This window comes from Numenius arquata, chromosome W (genome assembly GCF_964106895.1).
Source record: "Numenius arquata chromosome W, bNumArq3.hap1.1, whole genome shotgun sequence".
Classification (NCBI taxonomy): domain Eukaryota; kingdom Metazoa; phylum Chordata; class Aves; order Charadriiformes; family Scolopacidae; genus Numenius; species Numenius arquata.
In genome coordinates this window covers 10,632,168-10,653,721 of record NC_133615.1, presented here as the reverse complement: position 1 = coordinate 10,653,721, position 21,554 = coordinate 10,632,168, and the positions used below count along the sequence as shown (strand labels likewise).

The 21,554-nt window shown below is 42.6% G+C and overlaps 1 protein-coding gene across 8 annotated transcripts in view; it reads left to right on the top strand.

Annotated features, from left to right (window-relative positions):
• LOC141476651 (erbin-like) overlaps positions 1-21,554 on the top strand; it is a 104,083-nt gene that overhangs the window by 34,355 nt on the left and 48,174 nt on the right. For 7 of the 8 annotated variants that reach the window (XM_074165443.1, XM_074165439.1, XM_074165442.1 and 4 more), the window contains exons 5-6: positions 8,735-8,791; positions 13,723-13,786. In XM_074165443.1, the coding sequence (XP_074021544.1) occupies positions 8,735-8,791; positions 13,723-13,786 (121 nt within the window). Of the gene's footprint in view, positions 1-8,734; positions 8,792-13,722; positions 13,787-18,670; positions 18,921-21,554 lie in introns of those variants that run through there. The other variant, XM_074165444.1, reaches the window with a different exon arrangement.

Sequence of the window (21,554 nt, the reverse complement as noted above, 5' to 3'; positions counted from 1 at the left end):
TTTGCATTTAAATATACAAATATGTAAGCAGAGCATTCTAAAAACTTGAAGCTCATTCTAAACTTGAAGCTCACTGCATGCTAATGTTGAGACAGGACTTCAAAAGGGAAACATTATTTACTGATGGGAGTTTAAGATAAGCAAAGAGTTTATCTTCAGTGTAATTTTCAAAACTTTGAGAATCATGTCTATAGCGGGGTATTGCTTCCAGAGACTTTTTACTGTGATGTTGCAATGAATTTACTTTTAATCTTGTTTCTCAACAGTTTGCCAGTAGTATTTGCAGTAGTAGATATTTTTAGTAGTGTCTACTTTGGGATATCTTTTTACATAAATGTACAATGATGATCAATTTTTTTTGTCCTGGAATCTCTGCTAAGGCACATGGAAAACAAGGAGGTGATTGGTGACAGCCAACATGGCTTCACAAAGGGCAAGTCATGCCTGACAAATTTGGTGGCCTTCTATGATGGTGTTACAGCGTTGGTAGATAAGGGGAGAGCAACAGTCATTTACCTGGACTTATGCAGAGCATTAGACACTGTCCTGCATGACATCCTGGTCTCAAAATTGGAAGGACATGGATTTGATGTATGGACTACTTGGTGGATAAGGAACTGGCTGGATGACTGCACTCAAAGGGTTGCGGTCAACAACTCGATGTCCGAGTGGCAGCCAGTGATGAGTGGAGTTCCTCAGGGGTCAGTATAGGGACCGGTGCTATTTAATTTAACATCTTTGTCGGAGACATGGACAGTGGGATTGAGTGCACTCTCAGCAAGTTTGCCGACGACACCAAGCTGTGTGGTGCGGTCGACACGCTGGAGGGAAGGGATGCCATCCAGAGGGACCTGGACAGGCTTGAGAGGTGGGCCCGTGCAAACCTCATGAAGTTCAACCAGGCCAAGTGCAAGGTCCTGCACCTGGGACATGGCAATCTGGCAATCCCAAGCACAAATACAGGTTGGGCAGAAAATGGCTAGAGAGCAGCTGTCGCGATGGAGGGAAGACAGAGTCACTCAATATGAGTGATCAGCAAGCTTCGCTTATTGAATAGTACAGCCGTCTTTTATGCTTCGTTATAATTAGCTAATACATATTCTGCAATACATCTTTCTGATTGGCCTGTCCTCCAAACTTCAACCCCGCCCTTAGTTCCTTCTTTACAGTTACTTTCATTCTCTTTTCCCATGCCTGAGCAGCTGCAATCTCCCTGTTATCGTACAACAGTTACAGTCAAGGACAGGGTGTCCTTGCCAGCTCAGCAGTTACGGGGGCTGAATCCGATGTTTCTCAAGTTCTTGCTCGGCCAGCTGGATCATGTCTACGCGACCCTTCTCAGCTAGCCAGTCTCCCACAAGCAGCCCTGAGGAGAAGGATTTGGGGGTGTTGGTGGATGGGAAGCTCAACATGAGCCAGCAATGTGCTCCTGCAGTCCAGAAAGCCAACCGCATCCTGAGCTGCATCAAAAGAAGCACGGCCAGCAGGTCGCGGGAGGTGATTCTGCCCCTCTACTCTGCACTCGTGAGACCCCACCTGGAGTACTGTGTCCAGCTCTGGAGTCCTCAACACAGGAAGGACATGGACCTGTTGGAACGGGTCCAGCGGAGGGCCACAAAGATGATCAGAGGGATGGAGCACCTCTCCTATGAAGACAGGCTGAGAGAGCTGGGGTTGTTCAGCCTGGAGAAGAGAAGGCTCTGGGGAGACCTCATAGCAGCCTTCCAATATCTGAAGGGAGCCTACAGGAGAGCCGGAGAGGGACTCTTTATGAGGGAGTGGAGCGATAGTACAAGGGGTGATGATTTTAAACTGAAAGAGGGGAGATTTAGACTAGGTATTAGGAAGAAATTCTTTCCTGTGAGGGTGGTGAGGCACTGGAACAGGTTGCCCAGGGAAGTTGTGGCTGCCCCATCCCTGGAAGTGTTTAAGGCCAGGCTGGATGGGGCTTTGAGCAACCTGCTCTAGTGGAGGTGTGCCTCCCAACCCATTATATTGGGTCCCCAACCCAAACCATTATATGATTCTACAATATGGTTTAGTTAAATATATTCAGTTTTGCTGAAACTTTTGCAACCTGCTATAGGATGCGTGTATTTCAGTACTCTTGTGTTTTATATTTTAGTTATGATTTTTTAAAAAGATATTTCTCCATTAGCAAAACTGCAAGGGAGGTGAAAAATACGGAGTAACTCTCTCTGAAATATTTTTAGATTTCCAAGGAATGACTGCTGTTAAACAGTGACTTTCTAAGTGTACCTGCTATATATTTCTTCTACACTTGGAGAACTGGAATAATCATTAATTAATAATTAATTAGATAATTAATAATTATTAATTAATAAGTCATAAGTGTTAATTAATTAGATATAATCATTTAATTATTATAATATAACTATAATATTATCTAGGAATAATATTGATCTTATACTGGCAGAGTGTTTATGTAGGTATTTTGTTTTTAAATAGAAGTTGGGCTACATTTTAAAAGCAAGCTGATTACATAAAATAACAGTCCTGCAACAATAATTTTGTTGAGACCATTACACCAGGTCTACTTAAAGTTGAATAATACTCTCTCATAGCTTTGTATTTAGGTGATGTGTAAATATTTCTGTGGTTGTGGGTTTTTACAGTTGAGAAATGAAATGTTTCTAGATTAGTATAACAAATCTTTGTGATAGAATGGCAGAGGAAATATACATTCTGTCACTATGACTTTTGTTTTTCCTTTAGTATAGGTGTACTAATTCTCTGTCTATTTCTTTTCTGAATTAAACCCTAGTTTTTCAGTTCCATTATAGCAATTCAGATGCTTAGCATGGGTGTTTACACCAGCAATTTAAAGAGCAGCTAGGCTGAGTATTTGATGTGTACTATTTTATTAAACTTGAATTAACCCTCCCAGTCATAATAGAAGAAGTGACAACTGCTTCAGGCCAATATTTCTCATCAATTACTGCAAGAAAATTGCTAGTTTAGATGCATACTGTATCTCCCAGCCAGGAGAGGTTGAAAATGTTTCCCTAGTAGCCTCTGTGTAGCTCTACACATAAGAACTTAGATATTTATATCTCCAGTCTCTTAGAGTTAGCTGGAGAGAGTAGAACATGAAACAAGGTCACAAAGCTATGAACCTTTCTATCACCCAAGGCAGTCTTTAAGTTTACAGAATTAGCTTATTAGAAGTGTAGTACAGTGAGTTCTGGCTAAAGTCAACAAAGTGTGGTCATGCGTATGTATAGTTTAGCATATGAATGGAGGTTTCTGCTGCTTTTAACTGAGAAATTTGTCTGCATACACATTGTGAAGAAAGGCTACAAACTGTCTAGCTATTTTCCCTGTCATCAAAGCAAAACACCAACTGGAGCCTAATGCAGTGTTTGAATGTTGAAGCCTTCTCAAAATAAAGGGGTTTGGAATTGATTGAATGTGCTAATTTATTTTTAGACTGGTGTTTAAAAAGAGCCCTGCTACAAAACTGTAAGAAGCTGAGCAGGTATCTGGAGATGTGGGATGCATCAGAAAGGTGGTGGTGGGGAATAATTTCTTATTAATGTGAAGAATTGGTATCTTATTAGGCAGATCTTTTTCCTTGTTCTCCAGAGTTCTTGAACTGTTTACCTTTCCAGAGGCTGCCCCTAATCTGAGCTGGTAATGGGGATGATCTAATACCTAAAGCAACCAAGAGCTACAGTTTTCACTGAATTTCACTGAATTTTTTTTAGAGTTGGAAGGGACCATATAGATCATCTAGTCCAACTCCCCTGCTGAAGCAGGATTGCTTAGAGAATGCTACTCAGGGCTGCATCCAGGCGGGTCTTGAAAATCTCCAGAGAAGGGGACTCCACAACCTCCCTGGGCAGCCTGTTCCAGGGCTCTGGCACCCTCACCGTGAAGAAATTCTTTCTCATATTCGAGTGGAACCTTTTATATTCCAACTTGTGCCCGTTGCCCCTCGTCCTGTCACTGGGAACCACTGAAAAGAGTCTGGCTCCCTCCTCCTTCAACCCACCCTTGAGATACTTATAGGCATTAATAAGGTCTCCCCTCAGCCTTCTCTTCTCCAGACTAAAAAGTCCCAGCTCTCTTAGCCTTTCTTCATAAGGGAGATGCTCCAATCCCTTAATCATCTTTGTTGCCCTTCGCTGGACTCTTTCCAGTAGTTCCCTATCCCTCTTGAATTGGGGAGCCCAGAACTGGATGCAGTATTCCAGTTGTGGCCTCACCAGTGCAGAGTAGAGGGGGAGAATGACTTCCCTCGACCTACTGGCCACACTCTTCCCTACGCAGCCCAGGATTCCGTTGGCCTTCCTGGCCACAAGAGCACATTGCTTGCTCATTGTCATTTTGCTGTCTACCAGGACTCCCAGATCTTTCTTTTCAGAGCTTGGCTCCAGCAGGTCCACGCCTAACCTGTATTGGTGCCTGACATTCTTCTTGCCCAGGTGTAGCACCTTACACTTTTCCCTGTTGAACCTCATGAGGTTCTTCCTTGCCCAGCTCTCCAGCCTGTCCAGGTCTCTCTGGATGGCAGCACGGCCCTCCGGGGTGTCAGCCACCCCACCCAACTTGGTATCATCAGCAAACTTGCTGAGGAAACACTCTGTCCCCTCGTCCAGGTCACTGATGAATATGTTGAACAGGACTGGACCAAGTATTGACCCCTGGGGGACACCACTGGTTACAGGCCTCCAGCTTGAACCTGTTCCATTAATCATTACCCTTTGGGTCCTGTCACACAGCCAGTTCTCAATCCACCTCACTGTCCCCTCATCCAGCCCACACTTCCTTAGTTTTCCAATGAGGATGTTATGGGAGACTGTGTCAAAAGCCTTGCTGAAGTCAAGGTAGATGATATCTGCTGCCCTCCCCTCATCCAGCCAACCAGTTATGGCATCATAGAAAGCTATCAGATTGGTTAAGCATGATTTACCCTTGGTAAACCCATGTTGCCCACTTCCAATAACCCCCTGCTCTTCAACTTGTTTGGAGATGACATCTAGAATGAGTCTCTCCATTACCTTCCCAGGGACGGAGGTGAGACTAACTGGTCTGTAGTTCCCAGGGTCCTCCTTCTTGCCCTTTTTGAAGACTGGAGTGATGTTGGCCTTCCTCCAGTCTTCAGGCACCTCTCCTGTTCTCCATGACTTTTCAAATGTGATAGAGAGTGGCCCAGCGATAACATCTGCCAGCTCTCTCAGCACTCGCGGGTGTATCCCATCTGGGCCCATGGACTTATGAATGTCCAGTTTGGCCAAGTGGTCCCGAACCTGGTCCTCTTCTACTGAAGAAAAAACTTCCTCTCTCCATACCCTCCCCCCGGCCTCCAAGGCCAGAGGTTCATGAGGGGCAGCCTTAGCAGTGAAGACTGAAGAAAAGGAAGGCATTCAGCAACTCTGCCTTCTCCGTATCTTCCACCACCAGGGTGCCCATCTCATTCCTCAGTGGGCCCACATTATCCCTAATCTTCCTTTTACTGTTTACATACTGGAAAAACCCCTTTTTGTTGTTCTTAACTGTAGTGGCCAAGATGAGCTCAGCTTGAGCCTTGGCCCTTCTAATTTTCCCCCTGCATATCTTCACCGCTTCCTGGTATTTCTCCTTGCCTGCCAGGCCCCTTTTCCAAAGATCATAAACCTTCTTTTTGTTCCTGAGCTCCAGCCAAAGCTCTCTATTTAGCCAGGCTGGTCTTCTTCCCTTCCTGCTTGATTTTTGGGACTTGGGTATGGCTCTTTCCTGCGCTTTTAAGAGTGCCTCCTTGAAGTACGACCAGCCTTCCTGGGCACCTTTGCCCTTCAGGACTGTCTCCCAAGGGACGCTTTCAACCATGCTCCTGAAGAGGCCAAAGTCTGCCCTTTGGAAGTCCAAGGTGGCAGTTTTGCTGGCCCCTCGCCTTGCTTCAGCAAGAATTGAAAATGTTATCATTTCATGATCACTCTGTCCAAGACGACCTCCAACGTTTACATCCCCCACAAGACCTTCTGAATTAACTATCAGCAGGTCCAGTATGGCACTTTCCCTAGTCGGTTCCCTCACCAGCTGTGTTAGGAAGTTGTCTTCCATGCACTCCAAGAATCTCCAGGACTGTTGCCTCTCTGCTGTGTTATATTTCCAGCAGATATCTGGGAAGTTGAGTTCTGCTGTTGATGTTTTAAGTTCATCATTAGGACTATAAAGAGCAACACCTGCAGTCTCCAAAGAGAAAGAACTACTATTCCTCCCTTCTAGAGAAGACTGTCCATTCTGTTTGTCATATTTTGAGAATCCCTGATACTAAATATGTAACAATAAACCTCCTGCTGTTGCTTACTATCTTAAGTCCGCAATGAATCTGGGAGGGAGGTTTACAGTGGATAGCATGAACATTTAAAGCCTTGGGAAACAGAAGTTAATGTTATAAGAGAACGTTAGTAAAATGCAGGGATAAAAGTCTGTAGAATATGGTTTGATATTTCTGATGTTTTGCTGTTATCATGGGATCCCAGTTTCTGCCTGTGCGATGGTGCATAGGAAAATGTGGTATCTTCTCAATGTGAACAAATAATTACCTTGATGTTAAAATAGAGGTGCTACTAGGCAAGACTCCTGCCTGGTTGCAGAAAATGCAGGGAATATAGAAAGTCTTGCGGCAGACTAAGATAGTAAATAATTATGGGAAAATGTTTCTTATATGTCCGGTGTACCCTTGAGCATAATCTAGGTGCCGTGCAAGCCACAAGATGCCACAGAAGTATCTGCTAGTTGTCGTTGTTGTTGAGATGGACAAACGACACGGACAGCAGTCTTCAGAAGTTCAAGCAGTAACAGTCTACCTTTATTAGCACACGTATTTTCTTATATATTCTTTCTTAACACGTGTTCTTTTACTATTGGTTACATATTGTCATAACAATATATCATTGGTTGTCTTTTGCAAAACATCAAAACTACTCCTTATCTTGTCAGTCCCCAGCTGGTACCTAAAAGTTGTTTTACTTCTCAGGATGTTTTCTACTCCCTTCTTTCTCAAGGATATACTTTAATCTCTGCAAGGTCAACTCCTGACTCCATTCCCACAATCAAGGGTTCCACGGACCCGCCACAGTCCCCCACAATTCCCCCTTTTTGTATTTGTGCCAAAAATATCGCCCTCATCATCCGCTGCAGGGCCCTTTGCAGCAAGGAGATGACACATGGCAACATTAATAGCACAACTACAACAATCAGTAAAATAACTAATCCCGTTCTTACTGCTGACAACAACCATCCCGACAGTCCCCATCCACTAAACAATCTGTTCAACCAATCCCATCCATTGTCGACTTGCAGCTTTTGTACTCCTTCCTTTAACAACTGTATGCTTTTATGAATTGATTCAGAGTGATCTGACAAGTTCATGCAACACATTCCATCAATATCCTCGCATCCATGTCCTTGAGCTAATAACAAAAAATCTATCGCCGCTCTATTTTGTAGCGTAGCATGCCTAACTGAGTCTACATCTAATAGTAAGTTGCTTAATGCCGCAGAGGTTGCATTTGTTTGCTTTGCTAGCCAGCATCCTAACTTATTCAAGGTACTTAACGCTTTGGCAGCAGCTGCTCCTGGTACAAACATGGAGGCTGCCCATAGCTAGTGAAGGCATTTATTCACTTGAAGTGTGAGACTGGGCTAGGTTGACTTCTGCTCTATTTCAAGGTGACTGTTATTCTTGGATTATTCATATGTGTGGCAGATTGCTACTATCAAATGCATCCAAAAATGAGCAAATGTCTTGAGGAAAAATACTGTTTTCAGCCTTTCTGTTTTTACTTTAAGTATAGTTCTTACTACTTAATCAGAGGTAAAGTTTTTGTCTGTGTCCTTACAACATACTCATTTGAGCATCTTCAGGAAAGACTGATCTGTTCACTAAGCTCCTTTTTGAGTCAGGGAGTGTAATGACCTATTTTGTGTTATATTAGGGCTGTTGGTGGGTCACATGTAGAACTTTTCTTTTTACAACTCCCTATTTAAACCAAACTGTTTCTGCGTTTCATTTAACAAAGAGATAGTCTTGTCACATCTGTCCTAATGAAAAAATTCCACTGGGGATGGTACATTGCTTGAATGTCAAGACTACTTTGAACTTATCTTGGCCAAGCAGTTGAGTTTGGGATCTAGAGGTTATTTATCTGGCAACCAAGGATTTACTGAAAGAAACGCCAAATTGCCTTCTAATAGAAATATGAAAATGGATTAAGAAACTGACTAGAAAGAGAATATGGAAGGAAATACAAGATGAATTTAAAGGTTGCTTTTTACCATATGGAAGACCACAGGTCTCATCAGATGATGAGGCTTTTTATACAAAATGGTTTGATGCATTGCCTGTATTAGAAATTTAGGATCTTAAAGTGTGCAGACTGATCCTGCCTTTCTTCTTTTACTTCCTGTGTATTTCTGTATATGATGATAACATATACCTATAATGAACCCAATGAAGTGCTTTAAAATCTGTGGGATGAAGGAAAATAACTGTGTTCAAGCAAATGCAGAAAAGCAGGCAAGATCCAGTTTGTTTGCTGCTTTACCAGAATCAAACCCCAGTGAATAAATAAACTTAAAATAACATGCAGATTTCTGCACAAAACATGCTTGTATTCTTACACAAAAAAAAATATTTCAAATTTGTAGATCTGTTTTGGAGTTTAGCAACATAAATAAGTTCTGAGATTGCTTTTTTCATATTTGTTATGCCTTTCTGTTACAGATTAACTAAACTTCAGATATTGGAACTTAGAGAGAACCAGTTAAAAATATTGCCAAAGTAAGTATGTATGAAATTTATTTAAAATACTTTGGAGGTTTTTTTCTGTAGTTATACTAATAATGTGTAGTGCATATCAAAAAATAGATCACAGCTTAAAATGTGTAGCTAAGTAACTGGACTAAGTTCTCACAAGGAACTTTCCCTTCATACTCCTGAAATTATCTCTCTCTTCAGACTCACTGGTCTTCCTATTCAGAGATTTGCCTATTTGGAGATTTTTGAATTTTTTCTGTCCCTCTCCAGCTCTGAATCCCTGGAAGTGTTCAAGGCCAGGCTGGATGGGGCTTTGAGCAACCTGCTCTAGTGGAGGTGTCCCTGCCCATGGCAGGGGGGGTGGAACTCGATGATCTTTAAGGTCCCTTCCAACTCTAACCATTCTATGATTCTATGAATTTCTGATCTACCTGTCAAGCTTTTAAGTCAGTATGTGGGCACTTCAGGATGATCATTCTGAGGTGTCTGATGCTTTTTGCACACAGCATTGTATTGGTGCCCAGATGCCTGTCTGGGTACCGTTCTGATGGCTGAGTGCCTGAAACTTAGGCATTATCTCTAAATCAAATGTGGAGTTTGAGATGCTTGCTCAGAATGACTGAGGGAATGTGATTCACGTGATGTGAATGGTTTTTTTTCCATTTAATATACTACACTGCTGAAGAAAGTAAAAACTCCTTATTGCGTTGCAGCGTCTGTTATGCAGTATGTATTCTATAATGCAGCAGGCTTGTTTAACATAATGGAAGCATATTAGTCAGCTGTGTTTTCTGCAATTGTAAAATAGTTATGGAAATTGTTATAGGATTTGTTTGAACAGTAAATGTATTTGTACTTATCTCTTAAAATCTAGCACCTTTCTAAGCCCTGCCTTGCAACTCTCACTTGCTTCATCAAACAAACCCAGGTTGATGGTGTTGCAGTTCCTGCTGTTTCTGTGAGCTAGAGCAATGCTCTGAGTTTTCTGACTTGAACCCTGGAGGTCAAAGTGGGTTAACAGAGGTATAAAAGGTCAATGAAAAGAGAAACAGAGATCCCAAAGATAGGGATCTGAATAACTAGCTGTAGAGTCCTGAATATGTTGTGGTGTGCAATGGAAGGGATCTTCCTCTTGCAGCAGACACTGGTAAAGAGAGATACTGGTATCAGATGTTTTTGGTGAAGAAGAGGAGGCACTAACAATTCAATATTCATTCCATCCAGCTCATATGCTAGCAGAGACTTGCATGCAGTAGGCTGAAGTGTGAGTTGCCAGCCCTTTAAGTACAAAGCCAGCTTTTCTAGTGACTCTAGCTAACTATGTGCCTAAGACATGAACAAGGGGTATGTTCCATTGGAATTCCCTTTTTATGTGCCTAAATAGCATAATGTGGTATATAAAAATGCTAAAACTCACATCTGGAATGAAATGTATAGCATCAGAAATGCAATCATTCATTCTCTAAGCAATCCTGCTCATTCTCTAAGCAATCCTGCTTCGGCAGGGGAGTTGGACTAGATGATCTATATGGTCCCTTCCAACTCTAAAAAAAATTCAGTGAAATTCAGTGAAATTCAGAAAGCGTGAATTTAAATCTTCCAAGTGTGAAACATTCTACTCATTCATGTGATATAAATACTCTCTATCCTTCTTTGCTCTTTCTGCTATTGCTAATTTTCAGTAGAAAAAATTAGAGGACATGTAATTTGGGGTAGTAGCTCTGTAATTTAAGTTACTCCCAACTGAGGAACAGTAGCTATAATTAAAACTTATAGCTAATACAGAGTTTGTTTATAAAATTACTCTGACCTTAATTGCCATAATTAACACTAATAGCATGAATTACATGTGATATTTTTATGGAGGTCTCTTGTAGTAATAAGAGACACTTAAACAAATGCTGTAATGTATTTAAGCCAAACACTTCTGTTGAGATGTGAGTGTTGAGAATTCTGTTGGGAATTTTTTTTGTTGATTTCAGTGTTTTCAGGGTTTCATATTTGCTGAAAACTAAACAGCAGCTGTCATGATAATGTCCTCTGCAGCAGCTCCATAACAATCTACATAGAGTACATGCTGAGCTGCCACCTTTATTATTCTCTTCTGATATTCTTGTGGTTCAATTAGGGGAGATTAAAGCCTTTGAGATTACTTTATTTCTTAATTTAAACACATGAATATGCATTTTGCTACAGTGAGGCACTGGAAAAATATATTGTTTATGTATGATATACACTGGAGCCGACATAATATCAGTAAAGTTGCTTTGTCAAAGTTACGTAACACTAATTTTGCAGATACTTGAGAGATTTGCAGATATTTGTTCTGGTTCCAAATGGTAAGACCAGGGCCCTTGATGGAAAAACTGTAACAGTTTGTTGGGTTTTGGGGTTGTTTTTGTAAATAAGACAGTGAAGGCAAGAATGGCAACTTTTGTTTGCTGTAAAGCCATTGAGAATGTAGCGCTAACAGGATGGGAAGGGGAAGGATCACCTAGATCTTGGGTTTGTTTGGAGTGGAATTTGTGTATCTGGTGTAATTTGGCAGCGGGGAGGGATGAGCATTATTAGATTCTGTGAATCTGGTGTTAGCTATGTAAACAGTTTGGCCTTGAAGTTAAATGGTGTACAGGAGGAAGGAGAAAAAAAAATCACTCAGACCTTGGAGTTTGTTTGGGAGATTGATTTTTTTTTTTTTTTAACCAAACCATTAAAATAAAAAGAGAAGAGTTCATGTTGAACTGAAAGAAAAATATCCCTTTAATCTCAAACTGCAGTAAAAAGCCCCAGCTGACTTTGTTTCAATTCAGCCTCATCAAAATTCACTTAAATCCAATTGAACTTTAATTAAAATTAAAAATTTTGTTGGTTACCTGCTTTGGTTTTTTTCTTTTTTTTTTCCAAATAATTTTTTATCTGTATTGAAACTAATTTGTCAAAATCCCACATAGCTGTGATCTCCCTTAATCTGCTTTTTGAGGCTGAAATTTAGATTGTCAGTGGAGTTTTAGACTGCTCTCTCTAGTAGCCCACAGTCTAGCTAGCATAGCTTGAAAACAGAAGAAATGGAATGTTCTGTATTTATTTAATAATAGCTTTCAGTAGAACAATTAATATATCAAAACCTTTCAAATATAAACCATAAGTGTATACATACTATAAAATTCTGGAAAAACTAAATAAGAGCTAACTATGAGAGACTTTTGTATTATCAGAATGAGAGTATGAAAACTAATATCTTTAAAAAACATCTGCATGAGCACAAGATGCTCTATGCAGATAGTCAAAGTTCCAGTTGTTCTTCAAAGACCTTACACTAAGTATTACAGTTATTCTGAATACACAGTTAAAAAATTACATTCTGCTGAAAAAAGCCTTATTTATTGAAAGTTAAGCGATTATTAATATTATTCATTAAATAATCTCTGAAAAGGATTACACTCAACATCTATCTATAGACTTGATTGTTCTACTGAAAACTTATTAAATAAATACAGAACATAATGTCATATGAGGGATTCACAGCCCCTTTGAAAATATTTTTAGGTAGTACTGCTGTTGACTGGTCGTGTAGACAACCATGTGCAGTGGTAGATATTCTCTATGGGGTCCCCAAAGTAAACTTAGTGGAGGAAAAATTTTGCCAAAACACAGCTTGAAAGAATGAATTTTACTTTTACTCATTAATTTAATCTTTGCCCTAAATTGGCTTGAAGAGTACTGATGTGTCGTGAAATCCAATTTAGTAATCTGATTTGTTGTAGGACTACAGGAATAATTAGAATTCCAGACCATATCATTGGAAGCAACTTTGTCAGCAGCCTGGAGAGGGAGAAAGGTGTTGGTGGTTACTGTAATTCAACAGTGATCTTTTCTGGTCTGTCTTTGGGAGGAAAACATGTAGTTAACTAGCCTGTGACTACTGAGAAAGCTGATTATGACTGGAGGTGAAAAGCACTCAAAAGAAGAGTAACTTCAGGGTTATTCTTTATCATAAGGATGACTCTAGTGGTCTTTACTTTTTTTAAAACTGATTTGTAGATGAATTGCAGTGTACTTTGTGTGACAGTCAGTCAGCATGATCATTAATGTGTGCCTAGTTGAACAGTGTGTGAAAAATTGACCTTATTTACATATCAGTCCAGTAACAGAACAGCATCACTACTTGTCATGGTTTAGGCTGAATTGGCCTATGACAGTGACAGATGCTCTCCCCCCACTTTTCACTCCCAGGAGAAAAGGAGGAGAGATAAAGAGATTTATGAGTTTAGAAGGAACTAATGAAATATTAATAATAAAATAAAAAGGAAATAGTGAAATAGATACAGTATATACAAAACCGTATCAAGCTACCAGGATGACATCACTGGCAGGCACTGGAGTCAGTGACGGATGGGAACTGGATTCCAGCTCTGGAGTCAGGAACACACGGATCAGGATCAAAGGCAGATGAACAGACAGGGTCCTCCTAGGACATTGGCCATTGAAGAAAGACCCCTGACCCTTTGATCCCTCAGCTTTTATACTGAGCATGGGGCAGATGGGATGGAATACCCTGTTGGTCAGGTTTGGATCACCTGTCCTGTCCGCTCCTCCCCACAGGTGTGACCCCTCTATGCTTTTCTAATTCTGACCTTCCAACTAACGAAATTACCTGACCTTGGTTGTTATAGCAATAAGTATAAGCAAGGGCCTCTCTGCACACCATCCCTTGGCATGAAGTACAAATATTGGTCTCATCACTCTAAAAGCAAACAGTTTCTGCACAATATGCTGTTAATTTCAGAGAGTTAGAAGAGCTAAGAAGTAAAATTACTGAACAGAAAGTTGGTTTTGTTTTACCTCAAACCAGGACACTACTTAATACTGATTAAAATATTTGATGAATACAGGAAGATTGGATGTAACTGGTATTTTCTTAAATCTAATTCCTTATTAATTTCCTTCCTGTGCAGAACCATGTCCAGACTGACTCAGCTGGAGAGACTGGACTTAGGAAGTAATGAATTCACAGAAGTGGTGAGTTTTGTCTAAGTAACAGGCCTTTGTATCTCTTATAAATCTCTTTATCCTTTAATCTGTTTTAATCAATATCAAAATGTAAAAATCCGTTTTAAGAGTTTTGCTACTGAACAAATATTATGTATACCGTATACTACTTCATAGAGCCTGTTATAAAAATTATGTGCATATTCTTATGAATATGAGTATGTGTTCTTCCTCAATTTGAAAATAAAACACTGTGGTATAGTGTGGCTATATTACTGGTAAAAAAAGTTAATGGTAATATGTGTTTGAATTATAAACATAATCATTTGACTTATAATTTTAAACACTTATTAGTCATCATGTATTTAATGTTGCAAGTTCTGTATAAGCTGTGCATAACCTACTTTTATTAGTGTGTACAAACTATTTAGATACAAAGGAAACTATATTAATTGTAAGTTTGAATATTATTCAAATATTTACAGTTGAGGTGCTCAGGTTTTTCCTTCAACATGGATCAGCTTGTTTCCTGTTCATGTCAGACAAATGCATCTTCCACTTAGAATCACTTAACGTCCCTCTGCTTTTACAAGTACTTTCCTGTATAAGGGAATTGAAATAGAAGTATAGTGGAATATACTGACCCGCTGTATAACAAAGTCAAGCTTCTGTGTGCTACCAGTAGGGTATTTCATTACCCACAGATCATGCAGAGATGAACACTTTCCTAGCTGTATGGTTTGGCAGATAGGGAAGTGTATTTAAGGAATTGTTCTTTAGTATTACACTTCTAGCTGTTGCTGTTACTGCCATATTCTCATTACACTGTAGATAGTCATGTGGGAGCCTTAAACTAACACGCTCAGTCCCACATTAAGCCATAACAGCCAGGAACTAAGTATAGGCTGTAAAATTACCTGTTTGGGTATATTTTTGGCAGATTACTTCATCTCTACCAGCCTTTTATCTAGAAGAGTCAACTACTGGTAACTTAATTCATTAAGATCTTTTGGTAAAAGCACAGAAAGGTTTGAAACTGCTTTTTGGGTAAAGATATGTCTGAAAGGTAGTCTTCAGTTAAGATTTTCTCTTGGAAAATTAATTATTGGGAGCCAGGACTACAATTTAATGCAGGAATACTGCATACTTAAAATATAACAAAATTGAGTTCTGTGTTTACCTGAACTTGGTTGTAGTTATTAAGGTGCAGTAGCACCTGTTATGTATTAGTTTCTCAGGAGCGTTTAAATAGGAAAGCATATGCAACACAGATGGTTACCAAGACATGGTCTTGGTCCTTTTTAGGAAAGACAGGCCAGCAAGACGAGGTGGTGGAGTTGCTCTTCATGTGAGAGAGCAACTGGAATGTACTGAGCTTTCTCTGGGGTCAGATGAAGAGATAGTTGAGAGCTTGTGGGTGAAGATTAAGGGGCAGGCCAATATGAGGGACACTGTGGTGGGTGTTCATTACAGGCCACCTGATCAGGATGGGGAAGTTGATGAGACCTTCTACAGACAGCTGAAAGTAGCCTCACAATCACAGGCCTTGGTTCTCATGGGGGACTTCAGTTACCCTGATGTCTGCTGGGAAAGCTGTACAGTCCAGGAGGTTCCTCCAGTGTATTGATGATAACTTTTTGACTCAGGTGGTGGAGGAGCCAACAAGGAGAGGTGTACTACTGGACCTAGTGCTGACAAACAAACAGGGACTGGTGGAGGACATTAAGGTTGGGGGCAACCTTGGTTGCAGTGACCTTGGAAAGACAGAGTTCAGGATCGTGGGTAGTATATGCAAAACAACAAGTAGGATTGCAACGTTGGACTTCAGGAGAGATAACTTTGACCTCTTCAAGAAACTGCTAGGAGAAATCCCATGGATTAGGGCTCTGGAAGGTAGGAAGGCTCAAGAGAGATGGTCGATATTCAAACACCGCTTTCTCCAAGCTCGGGATTGGTGCATCCCTAAGAGCAAGAAAACAGGCAAGGGAAGCAGGAGACCTGCATGGTTGAGCAGGGAGCTTCTGAAAAAACTCAAGTGGAAGAAGGAAGTTTACACTGAGTGGAAGAAGGGACTGACCACTTGGGAAGATGACAGGAATGCTGTTAGAGTATGCAGGGATGAAATGAGGAAAGCCAAGGCCTCCTTGGAATTAAACCTGGCAAGGGATGTGAAGGTCAATAGGAAGGGTTTTTTCAAGTATATAGGAGGCAAAAGGACAACTAGAGAAAATGTGGGCCCACTGCTGAATGAGACGGGTGCCCTGGTGACAGAGGATGCAGAGAAGGCAGAGTTGCTGAATGCTTTCTTTGCTTCAGTCTTTACTGCTCAGGCCAGCCCTCAGGAGCCACAGACTTTGGAGATAACAGAGAAAGTCTGGATGAAGGAAGACTTCCCCTTGGTTGAGGAAGATCAAGTTAGGGAACAGTTAAGTAAACTGGATATCCGCAAGTCCATGGGTCCTGATGGGATGCACCCACGAGTGCTGAGGGAGCTGGCAGAAGTCATTGCTGGGCTGCTCTCCACCATCTTCGAAAGGTCCTGGAGAACAGGAGAGGTGCCTGAGCTCTGGAGGAAAGCCAATGTCACTCCAGTCTTCAGAAAGGGCAAGAAGGGAAACCTGGGAAACTACAGGCCAGTCAGCCTGACCTCTATCCCTGGAAAGATGATGGAACGGCTCATTCTGGGTGTCATCTCAAAGCATATAGAGGAAAAGAAAGCTATCGGAAGTAGTCAACATGGATTCACCAAGGGGAAATCATGTCTGACTAACCTGATAGCCTTCTACAATGGCATGACTGGATGGATAGATGAGGACGGTGGATGTTGCCTACCTTGACTTCGTCAAGGCTTTTGACACAGTCTCCCACAGCATCCTCATAGGTAAGCTTAGGAAGTGTGGATTAGAGGAATGGACAGTGAGGTGGATTGAAAACTGGCTGAAAGACAGAGCTCAGAGGGTCATGAGTAGTGGCACAGAATCTAGTTGGAGGTCTGTAACAAGTGGTGTTCCCCAGGGGTGTCATGGTTTCGGCCTAATTTACCAAAACCAGACTGACAGATGGCCCTTTCCCCCCCTTCTCCCCCCCAAAAAAGAGGAGAGAGGAGGAGAAAGAGATAAGGAGATTCAGAAGTTTAGAATGAACTAAACTACTTTAATGAAGAATTAATATTAAAATAAAAACAAAGAAGAAAATAATGAAATAGATACAATATATACAAAACCCTATCAAACTCCCAGGATGACAGTCACGTCACCGGCAGGCACTGGGGAAGTCCCAGACTGGACTCAGTGACGAATGGGAACTGAGTTCCAGCTCTGGAGTCGGGAACACACGGATCGGGATCAAAGGCAGATGAACAGACAGAGTCCTCTCTGGACGTCAGCCATCGCAGGAAGGGGCTGACCCTTTGATCCCTCAGCTTTTATACTGAGCATGGGGCAGATGGGATGGAATACCCCAGTTGGTCAGGTTTGGGTCACCTCTCCTGTCCCCTCCTCCCCACCGATGTGACCCCTCTACGTTTTTTCCGTTTCCGACCCTCTGAGGGGGCAAATAACAAAATTGGCTGCCCTTGCTTGTTACGGCAATAAGGATAAGCAAGGGCCTCCCTGCACACCATTCCTTGGCACGGAGCACAAACATTGGGCTCATCATTCTGAGAACGAGCAGTTTTCTCCGCAATATGCCGTTAATTTCAGAGAGTTAGAGGAGGCCTGGCTAGGATGTAAAGTTACAGAACAGAAAATTGGTTCCGTTTTACTTCAAACCGGGACAAGGGGTCAGTACTGGGTCCAGTCCTGTTCCATATATTCATCAGTGACCTGGATGAGGGGATGGAGCGTACCCTCAGCAAGTTTGCTGATGACACAAAACTGGCAGGGGTGGCTGACACACCAGAAGGCTGTGCCACCATACAGCCAGACCTGGACAGGCTGGAGAGTTGGGCAGAGAGAAACCTAATGAAGTTCAACAAAGGCAAGTGTAGGGTGCTGCACCTGGGGAGAAATAACCCCATGCACCAGTACAGGTTGGGGGCTCACTTGCTGGAGAGCAGCTCTGTGGAAAAAGACCTGGGAGTCCTGGTGTATAACAGGATGACCATGAGGCAGCAATGTGCCCTTGTGGCCAAGAAGGCCAATGGCATCCTGGGGTGCATCAGGAAGAGTGTGACCAGCAGGTCAAGGGAGGTTATCCTGCCCCTCTGCTCTGCCCTGGTGAGGCCCCATCTGGAGCACTGGGACCAGTTCTGGGCTCCCCAGTTCAAGAAGGACAGGGAACTGCTGGAGAGGGTACAGCAGAGGGCTACAAAGATGGCTACAAAGATGATGAGGGGACTAGAACATCTCTCTCATGAGGAAAGGCTGAGGGACTTGGGTCTTTTTAGTCTAGAGGAGAGAAGACTGAGGGGGGATCTGATCAACGCCTATAAGTACTTAAAGGGAGGGTGTGATTCAGAGAATGAATGGTTAAAGGTTGTTAGTGTAGATTTAGTACAGCTTGGCAAAGAACAGAGCTCGGAGCCCAGGAGCCCAGCATTCCAAGATAAGGAGCTGGCCTTGTGTATAAGATAGCAGGAACAGCCTGCATGCTAAGGAGGAACCCAATTGTCTGGGTGAAGTGTCCATCTGGTCGGGACCAGTTTCGCGGTTTGGGGTCCAGCCAGCCCAGCATTCTAAGCCAAAGGTAAAAGTGCACGGTGAAGAAGACTATGAGCCTTCCTCCAGAAGACCCCGGCCCATGACCACTGGGCGACAGTACGCATGCGGCAAGGGGAGGAGACTTATGATAATGAGTTCCTAGAAATAATTAGAATAGTAACGCCTTTTCTTAGAATTAATTATAATAACCCAGCCCACATTAATGAATATGTATGCTTTTCATCATAAATAGACGCTTGTTTTACCAGCCGGTGTGCAAGTTAGGAGGAGCAATCCCCCTTGCACCTGGTGCCGCAATAAACATACCTGCTTTATAACTCTCTGCGAGTTGTAAGGTTTGTTTCCGTGCGTCAATTTGGCACCCCAGATGGGACCCCCTCTGTCCGGCTGCGGGACCTGCTGAGGACGGGACTCCTCTGGGCGCCCCTGAGATTTCTCAGGAGGACTCCCCCACTCATCCAGATCACCGCGGGGACAGACAAGGACCATCATCGGCGGACCAGGTATGTTATAATGGGGTAAGGGGATACCTGTAAGTCGTGAGGAGACGTCCTACGCGAGGTAAAGAGCATTGGTGCTCCCCCCCCCGGGATGGTGGGGTTTGAGTCCCCATAAAGTAGTAGCAGGGTAAGTGCTGCACCCTGTGGAATGGTAACCTGGGTCTCCTAGTCTTGGTGACAGCAGTTGCATGCGGCATTGCCATAATCTTTGTCATCTGTCGTATCTGTTGTAAAATCCGGTACCGTGTGTTATGATCTAATTTATGCTGTTCGGTGTGGACCTGTGGCAAACGGTTAATGGTTTACGATTTACGTCTTACGGTTGATTAGTGTTCTAATCTAAACATTCTGTGGTATGAATGAGGAATGTAACGGGCCCCTCTGTGTGAGTGAGTGTCTGCACTGTGTGACGTGAGACGCAGCGCAGCTGCAAAGCGAGTGTGGAGTTCTGATCCGCAGTTCCGTATTCTCCGCGAGGAGGGCGGCCGGAGACGAACGAAGCGTATGACGGACTACAGAACAGTGTTACTTGAACCGTATGTTAGCTTTTGGTGTCCTATACATGGACCTAGGGATTTTTCATGCAATCCAATCTTTGTCTTCAAGTGCTTCGGTTGTGAACAGGAAGTTTGGGTACAATTTGGAGATGATTTTTGGTGCACTCGGTGCCGGGGGAACTGGTCTGCCTGGGATGAAATTGAGTGTTCAGGCGGACTAAAACGGGTAATCTGTAGGAATTTAGGGAGTATTAAGAGCCAGTAGAATTTGTGCAGCAAGGGTGTATCCATGGAGTTGTCTAAATATTGTAGGGGGGGAGCGTAGAAAGGGGAGTTAGAAAAAGCCCTTCGGACGGAGCACGGTCTGTCCATTCTGTGTTTAAGTTGTTGCAAGTATATTATTTCTTTTGGAGGAATCTTAGTGATTGTTTAGAGTTTAGGTGTATCCGTTGCGGGATAAGCACACCCTTATACGGTTCACCCTGGGTTAGGTTTTGTCATTGTTGACATAATCACGTCGTATTTCTTGGTTGAAAGATAGGCAGACATCATAGGAAACGGACAAAGTAGTGGAGTATTGAAGAAGAGCCCTTTAGGCTGTATTTTGGCTCATTGGAAGGACATAGGAGGACCACCAGGTGGGAGTGTGGATAAGAAAACCCTAATAAAATATTGTAATCGGTGGTGGCCCCTGTATAAGTTGGATGAGAGGAAGAAGTGGCCCTTTAATGGAATCTTAAGGTACAACACTTTATTACAACTAATGTTCCTAAGGAGAGAGAGAGGAAATGGGACGAAGTCTCGTATGTGGACAAGTTTTTCACCCTTCGAAACTGTGGGAGAATGGCTAGCTGAGAAGGGTCACGTAGACATGATCCAGCTGGCCGAGCAAAAGCTTGAGAAACATCGGATTCAGCCCCCGTAACTACTGGGCTGGTAAAGACACCTCGTCCTTGACTATAATTGTTGTAAGATAACAGAGAGGTTGCAGCTGCTCAGGCATGGGAAAAGAGGATGAAAGTAACTGTAAAGAAGGAACCAAGGGTGGAGTTGATCTTTCTAAGAACTAACCAATCATGAGCTTAACTTTTGTAATATGTATGAGCTAATTATGTTAGAACATAAAAGGCCACTGTGTGAATCAATAAACGAAGCTTGCTGATCACTCATATTGAGTGGCCCTGTCTTCCCTCCGTCGCGACAAATGGCACCCGAAACAGGGACCCTACAGAGGGCTGAACCTGCGAGCCACGGTCAACGGAGTCTCAGTGCTGGTCCTGTAAGCAGCGCAGGAGGCGAAAGGGATTAAAGGAAAAGGTCCCCGCGCCCGAGAGCGAAAGGGATTAAAGGAAAAGGTCCCCGCGCCCTGGAGCACCTATAGAGAGTGTCCTGCCGGCTACGCGCCGCCGAAGTCTGGAAGGCTGCAACAGCGCGCTGACAAAGGTATGAATAGACAAGCGGCGTATGATTTGCTCAAATGCTTATTAGAAAAGCGGAGCATTTAGGGTATAGATAACGAAGGTATGAACAGACAAGCGGCGTACGATTTGCTCAAATGCTTTTTAGAAAAGCGGAGCGTTCAAGGTATAGATTGTAAAAGGGAGTTGCCTGGGTTATCAGCGTATGGAGTAGCGAGAGGTTGCTTTGATAATCCAGATACGGTTTTTGAACACGAGGAATGGCGTAAATATGAGGATAAATTGTTTGACGAAGTTATATGCGATAATAAATCAGCCAAAAAGTTGATAAAGCCATGGCGGGCAGTCGCTAACGCCCCGTTGCAAACCGAGCTGGAAAAAAAAAAAAAAAAAAAAAAAAAAAAAAAAGGAATCCCTTCATATATGGGTATTAAGCAAGGAAGAGAGGAACCATTTGGCCTGTTTATCGATCGAGTAGCAAACGCCATACAGGCGGCCGGGGTGCCCGATTATCTCAGAGGCACTATACTAAAGCAGTGTGCTATACAAAATAGTAATCCGGCCACACGCAACATCTTAGCTACATTGCCAGGGACATGGACTATCGAGGAAGGACTAGAAAGGATGGCTCAGGTACCGGTAGGGCCACAGGCAATGTTAGTTGAGGCAGTAAAGGAACTAGGGAATAGTTTAAAGGAACACGCGCAGGCTACGCAGAGTCA